This window comes from Gavia stellata, chromosome 34, assembly GCF_030936135.1.
Source record: "Gavia stellata isolate bGavSte3 chromosome 34, bGavSte3.hap2, whole genome shotgun sequence".
Lineage (NCBI taxonomy): Eukaryota > Metazoa > Chordata > Aves > Gaviiformes > Gaviidae > Gavia > Gavia stellata.
This window is the reverse complement of record NC_082627.1, coordinates 3,301,419-3,308,548: the sequence shown is the minus strand read 5'-3', so window position 1 is coordinate 3,308,548 and position 7,130 is coordinate 3,301,419. Positions and strand designations below refer to the sequence as shown.

Here is a 7,130-nt window from a genome sequence, read left to right as displayed (position 1 = left end):
TGCTGCTGTCATTTGCTCAGGTGAGTGCTGGGAAAACACTGCAGTAACTCCATTTGCGCCCTGGGTGTGGCATGGCCATGCAAAGCAGGGGACCCCATGGCAGCACCAGGGTGAATTTCTCCCTGGAGAATACCTGGTTTCACCAGGAGCAATGTGGAGAGCTTTGCCTGCTAGAATGACTGCTCTGCTGTGGGAGAGCTGAGGACGGAACAGAGACAGGCATCTTTGCCCCCCGAGGCGGCAGCTCAGGCCCTGGGGCCACCGCCAGGCCCAGGCTCCTCTGCTCCTGCTGCAGGACAGGCCAAGAACAGGGCTGCAGGGCTTTGCTCCACCTCTCCGGCTGCAGACAGCCCTGACCCAGCCCCACAGAGAGCCCCACAGAGCCCAATTCCCCACCCACAGGGGTTGTCCAGGTGCCCCCAGGAGCAGTAGCACACCTGGGGTGTAGGTCGTAGAGCAGGGCTGGGCTTTGCCCTTGCTTCTGGTCAGCACAAGTCCCAAACTGACCCCCCTCGCTCTGCTCCCTGCCAGGGACAGAGGATCCCAGTCCCCGATCCCCAGGGGTGCAGAGGGGCAGAGACGTGTGGGCTCTGCCTGGTGTCTCAGTGGTGCCAGTGCCAGCGCTGAGGTTGGGCAAGGCTTGTCCCAGCGCTGCCTGTCCCCGGGTAACTGCACCGGCTGCTGCTCCTTCCTATAGCAGCTGCTCCATCTGGCGCAGCAGGGACCTGTTGGGTGGCTCTGCCCCACCAAGAGCAAAGACAGTGTCTTGCTCCGGAAGGCTCAGGGACTGGGAAACAAATCCTGTGGAAACGTGCTCCTGAAGCTCCCTGCAGAGGGCTGGGGGCAGGTGGGTGAGCTCCAGGGTGTTGTGAGGGTTCCAGAGCCTACAGAGGTGCTGCAGATTTGTGGGCTCTCTGGTGCCGCCAAGGGCTGGGGCCTGGCTGCTCTCCGCAGGCTCAGCCGGCTCCATGTCCCTGCGGCTGGTGGGTGGAGGGAGCCGGTGCGACAGACGAGTGGAGATCTTCCAGCACGGGACGTGGGGCAGAGTCCTGGATGAGCAGTGGGACGTGCAGGAGGCCAGCGTGGTGTGCCGGCAACTGCAGTGCGGAGAGGCAGAGACAGCCTACAATCCCCCGAAGGCTGAGAGAGGGACGGGTCCCGTGGGGCTGCGAGGGGTCCGGTGTGCAGGGCACGAGGCCAACCTGACCCTCTGCAACACCTCCCTGCCTGCAAGTGCACCAGGAGCAGGGATTGCAGAGGACGTGGGGGTCGTTTGCAGGGGTGAGTGGCACTGCACGGGCCCCCCCAGGCTCTGAGCTGGGTGGGCACCAGCCCCTGATGGCAGATGGGGTTTCTTCCCGCTGCAGGGAGCCGGCAGGTCCGGCTGGTGAATGCGACTGGGCGCTGTGCGGGAAGAGTGGAGATCTACTACCAGGGCAGCTGGGGGACCATCTGCGATGATGGCTGGGACCTGTCTGATGCCGCAGTCGTTTGCCACCAGCTGGGCTGCGGAGGGGCAGTGGAGGCAGTTGGCTCTGCTAAGTTCGGGGAAGGCTCTGGTCAGATCTGGCTGGATGGTGTGAACTGCTCCGGGGCCGAAGCTACCCTCTGGGACTGCCCGGCAGGGTCCTGGGGGCAGCACGACTGCGGGCACAAAGAGGACGCAGGAGTCGTCTGCTCAGGTCTGTGCTGGGAGCAGGGGCATGAGGCAGGTGCCTGGGGAGGCCGGTACGTGGGGAGAGCCGGGAACCGCTAAGGCTGTCCCTGGCTGCCCCTGAGCCGCTGTCTGAGTCCGTCCTGGGGACACCCATGCACAGACGCCCTCGGTCCCACTGCGGGTCTCTGGGGAGCTGAGCCATCCCCAGCGGTTAACGGGGAGGGCAAGGATTTCTGTCCTTCAGGGACTTCTCTCTGCCCGTGCTTGCAAGGGGGAGTTGTTAGCTGTGCCCCTGCCTGGCTAAGGGCCTGGGGGGTGAAAAGGCTTCTCTACACCCACAGCCCCACACCAGCCCCTTCCCCCTCTGTGCCTTTCTTCCAGAGTTTGTGGCCCTGAGGTTGGAGAACAGCAGCAGCTGCTCCGGGCGCCTGCAGGTTTTCTACAACGGGACGTGGGGGAGCGTTTGCTCCAACTCAATGACTCCCAAAACTTGGTCGCTGGCATGCAAAGAGTTGGGCTGCGGGGATGGAGGGTACCTGCATACACCCCCGCTCTACCACAACTTCTCTGGTCCCACCTGGTTGGATCGTGTGGAGTGTGGGGAGAGAAACAGCTCCTTCTGGCAATGTCCCTCCACTCCCTGGCACCCGCAGTCATGCGATGACCTGCGAGATGAGACCCACATCACCTGCAATGGTAATTCTGAGCTACCTGGGCACCAGCACCACCTCAGCTCCAGTTCCCTGCTAGGCACAGTCAAGCGTAGGGACAAGGCCCACAGCGGGCTTTTGCTTTGCGTGCCAGACCCTGCTGCTTCTGGGGACACAAATGGGACTTCAGCTCTCAGAGCCACTCACATTCACCAGGTTCCCTTTGGGGCTGAGCTGTCAGGGTGCCCCACATTGCCCTGCGTGTCCCCTGAATGACCAGGGTTCAGCTGCTGCCGTGAGTGAGGTGGCATGGGGATGCACGAGCAGAGCTCAGCCCCACTCTCTGCTGCATAACCCCCTGCAGCAGCCCCTTCAGCCCAGCATTTCCTTCTGCAGGGAGATGGCCAGAAACACCCCTGGCCCTAGGGACACTGTGCCCAAACTCCACAAGCTGCACAGGTAGCTGCTGCTTTGCATGCCCCTCTCACCTGGCAGGGCTCTGCCTGCTGTCCCGCTGCCCTGGGAGCTCTCTCCCTTCTCCAGACAGGGAGAAGATTCGTGCCATGGGAGGCGAGAACGGCTGCTCGGGCAGAGTGGAGATCTGGCACCGCGGCTCCTGGGGGACGGTGTGCGACGACTCCTGGGACATGCGGGATGCCGAGGTGGCATGCAGGCAGCTGGGCTGTGGCCCCGCACTGTCTGCTCTGAATGAGGCTCAGGTGAGCAGAGGGGCTGAGACACCTCACAGGGGTATTGGCAAGGAGCCGGGGCAGGTGTTTACGCTGCTGGGTCCCATCATGGCCCCAGAGATCCTGAGAGCAAGGCCATCCCTGCAGATTATGGCAGCCTGTTCCCAAGTGGGCAGCAGCTTCTGTGGGGCTGGATGTCCTCCAGCGTCTGCCCACAGGGCTCTGCAGCCCCCCGGGACATCTCCCAGGCTGGTTGTGCCATCCTGCCCACAGCCCAGAGCAGGGCCCTGGGCTCTGTCCCAGCCACCTTGAGCAGCCCCGCAGGAGAGGCAATTTGGGAGGGCTGTGTCAGGGATGTCTGCACGCATATGCAGGTGTGCACACGCACACACACGGCATGTGAGAGAGGAGGGTCCCTGGTACCCTCACACACATCCTCTCAGCCCAGCTCTCTTTCTCCTCCTCTGCAGCTGCACCCAGGACGGCAGCACCAACCCCCCGAGCAGGTAACCTGTCCTCCTCACCAGCGTTGCGACTTCTCGGGCTCAGGCTGTGACCCAGAGCCAGAGGGAAGGGGATCCTTGCTGGGGTGTGAAGCTCCCGAGAGGAGGCACTGGGTAGCAGTGGAGGGGGTTGGGGAGGGCTCTCATTTTCCCATCAGGGTGGGAGCTTCGCCATCACTCACCCCTGGGGTTCCCTACCCCCGCTGTAATGGGGGTCAGTACTGGGGTGCCCCGGCCCCCCACCTCTCCCGAGCCTGGTGCTGCCCTTTCTGTGTTCCTGCCCACGCAGATCCCACGCGGGGCCGTCCGACCGGCAGCAGGAGTGTCTCATTGCCCGTCATCATCTGCATCATCCTGGGAGCCCTTCTCTGCCTGCTCCTGGCCCTCCTGGCAGGGCAAGTGCGAAGCGCCAGGGCTGGGCGCAGAGGTGGGTCCTTTCCCCACGGTCCCAGGGGAAGATGCCTCCTGGCAGGGCCAGGGGTGCTGTGGGATGTCAGTGACTGGTACAGGTAAAGCTGCGGGGAGGAGAGTGTGTGCTGCCTGCTGTCCCAATGTCCCATTGACGGCCTGGCCATGGGCCGTCGGCAGCAAGGTGTAGAGAGAGTCCAGACGTGGGAGGAGCCAGGGATGGGGTGAAGAGAGAAATGGCAGAGCTGGGCTGGGGGAGATGGGAACAGATGGGAAACAGGAGGACATGCCACCAGAAGTGCTCTGGGCATCTCTGGAGGGGGCTCTGTGTCAGGGGAGATGCCAGGAGGAACGTGGGGCAGCAGGGTCCATCCTCATGGTTTCAGGCCCCCGGGCTGTTCCTTCACCTCTTCTCGTCAGGGCATAGGCCATGCTATGGATCCATGGGGCAGAGAGGGGGCAGGTCCAGGGGGAGAGGAAAGGTGGAGCTGCTCCAAGCTCAGCACCACGGACCTGACCCAGAGGCCAGAGGGGCACAAGGGCTATCTCTGAGGGGATGGTGGGAGGGTGTCGCTGTCCCAGACCATCTCCATGGGGACATTGCCCTCACTGAAGAAGTGGCAGTGGGGACTGGACAGTGCAGCGGGCATATGCTGTGGCGACAGCCCTGGGGTGGCCCAGGGGAACAGGGCTGGGGGAGCAGAGCGGGATCCCATCCCCTCTCTGTGTGTCCCTGGGCCAGCCCTGCCTCTGTCCGCAGGCTCCGAGAGAGCTTGGGAGCCCTTCCCTGAGGCCGTCTATGAGGAGATTGGTTACAGCCCAGCTTTGGAGAAGCAGGCAAGGTTCAGCGGCTCAGGTGGGTGTGCGTCCCTCCTGGAGGGCACATGTGCAGGGCTCTTTCCCCACTTCCTCACCCAGGGATGACCCCCTGCAGCCCCCTGACCCACAGTCCCTGCAGCGCTGGGGCTGTGGGGGCTGTGGGGAGAGCAGCCAGGTCCTTGGCCCAGGCCAGAAGCTTCCTCCCCACCAGCTCTGCCCGTCCCAGCTGGGGACAGCCCCTCACTGCCTGCCCCTGCATCCTGAGGGCTGAGGGAAGGGGCTGTCCCAGGGCATGTCTGGGAGCCCCTTTGAGACAGGGTTTGTCCCAGGGGAGCAGGGTGAGTCCTGAGCCCTCCTCCCCACTCAGCCCTGGCTCTGTGGGTCCCCCGACCCCAGCAGCACTGACCATGAGCTGGGTCAGCAGAGCGCACTCCCATCACACCCGCTGCACCTCTCGCCAGGCTCCTATTCAGAGGGGTCCCTGACCAAGCTGCAGCCCTACCCTGGGGACAGCAAGGAGGAGGATGGTCCAGGGTCAGCACCAGGTAACAGGGGGCCAGAAGGGGTGGATCTCTCCTCCCTGCAGACGTGTGGGGGACAGCAGTGTCACTGAGTGTCACCGTCAGAGTTGGGGAGGACATGGGGAGTCTTCTGTGGTGCTGCCAACAGCAGTGCCTGAGCCCCATGTCCCTGTGCATCCTCCTGTCATTGCTCTGCAGGACGTATCTTCTCACTGTCACCAGCTCCCCTCTCCTTTCAGACATCCCTGTCCTGGCTGGAGGTGACCCAGTGGATGGCTACGATGATGCCAGGGAGGCTTCTGACCCTGGGGAGGATCCTGCCCCTGGGCAGGAAGGCTGCGAAATGGCCAGGGCACCAGAGGAGGGAGAAGGGCCCAGGGATGCACCTGGAGGTAAGAGGGAAAGGTAGCGCTGCCGGTTCCTGGGGTGCCATCCCTGGTGCCGGATGAATCGCTGTCATACTGAAAGCTCAACCTCCTGGGACGGGGGAACCTGCCCATTCGAATTTTGCTTGGGGGGACCATGGGTGGGAGAGGGAGCTGAACATCTCAGGACTGCTGAGGAGAAGGGAGGAAGGTGATGTACTGACGAGGAGGGGCAGCCCATGGGATGAACGTGCAATGGCCTGCCTTGCTGCTTGCAGGGACAAACCTGCACTCCCCGAGAAGTGCTGGGGCCCCTGGAGCTGAGGGAGATGCCTGGTGCCTGTCCCCAGAGAGCACGGGCTATGACGATGCTGAAGAGGTGTCTCTGGCACATCCCCCTGAGGACACAAAGGCTGTGAGAGCAGAGCTCAGTGCACAGCAGTCCCTGAGCCGCGGGCCAGGAGAGCCCGTCCCTGCCGTGCAGCTGGGTGCAGCCGGGAGGGAGGAGAGGTCTGTGCAGCTGGGAGAGCCGTGAGCACCAGGGAACTGTCTCCCTTTTCCATGGGCAGCAGAAACAGCCGGCCATGTCCTCCATTTTTATTCCCCTGCTTTTACATGATTCTTATTCTTTTACATGTTCTTATTAAAAGGCTTTGGGTTTTGAGCCAGAGCTGGCGCTTGCCTGCCCAGGTGTTGGGGTGTCTCCCTGAGGCTGACTGGGGGGAGCAGAGCACAAAGACATGGCAGTGGGGAAGGGGCACGTCTTGGGGACAGTGGGCTCGGGGTCGGGCTGTGGGGCTGTGAGAGCTCATGGTCCCTGGGGAATATTCCTGCTGACAGAGACATTTGCAGCCTGACAGCCACAGTTTCCAGCAAAAATGGCTCTCTGCAAGGTCGGGAGCACCCACCTCCTCACCCCGGGGTTCCCCAGTTGCTCTTTCCCCTGGCCCTTCCTGGGCCACACTGGTGCCACGGCACAGAGGTCACGACAGAGCTGCCATATTGGGGTGAGCTGTAGACCCACAGAAGGGAGTCCTAAGGTGGCTGTGGTGCCTTGAACACCCGAGCCAGCCCCAGGGGGGATCACAGCCCATGCATCACCTCACACAGTGGTCCCTAGAGTTTTCCTGCTGGCAACCCCTGGCCCCAGAGCAGCCCCTCCATCCCCAGCCATGGGCCCATCTCTCCCTGTGGAGATGCAGGGCTGGAGCCTGCCCCGGTGGGAGTTTCCCAGGGGATGGAGGCTGTGTTTGCAGTCCCCATGTATGTCATCCACCACCTTGGGGGTCTCACCTGGGAACGCTGCTCTCCCGTGGGCTTTCCACAGCCGTGCTCTGCCCAGCGTGGGGCAGCAGTGCAGAGGGTTGAGGTCTCACCACCACAGACATTGGGTGGGTGCTTGGGGGTTGCAGGAGCAAGCACAGGTCTGGGGCACAGTGATGATCCTGCATTGCTCCAGGGAATGGACCCAGCCTGCAGGGCCAGGCTGTTCAGGCCCCAAAATGTCATGGAATGGGC

General features: G+C 63.1%; 1 protein-coding gene across 1 annotated transcript in view; it reads left to right on the top strand.

Annotated features, from left to right (window-relative positions):
- The first annotated feature begins 968 nt into the window (after positions 1 to 968).
- The window catches only part of LOC132320275 (scavenger receptor cysteine-rich type 1 protein M130-like), a 114,516-nt gene continuing 108,354 nt past the window's right edge, over positions 969 to 7,130 (top strand). The window contains 3 exon segments of the mRNA XM_059832549.1: positions 969 to 1,283; positions 1,286 to 1,682; positions 2,039 to 2,353. Coding sequence (XP_059688532.1) covers positions 969 to 1,283; positions 1,286 to 1,682; positions 2,039 to 2,353 — 1,027 coding nt within the window.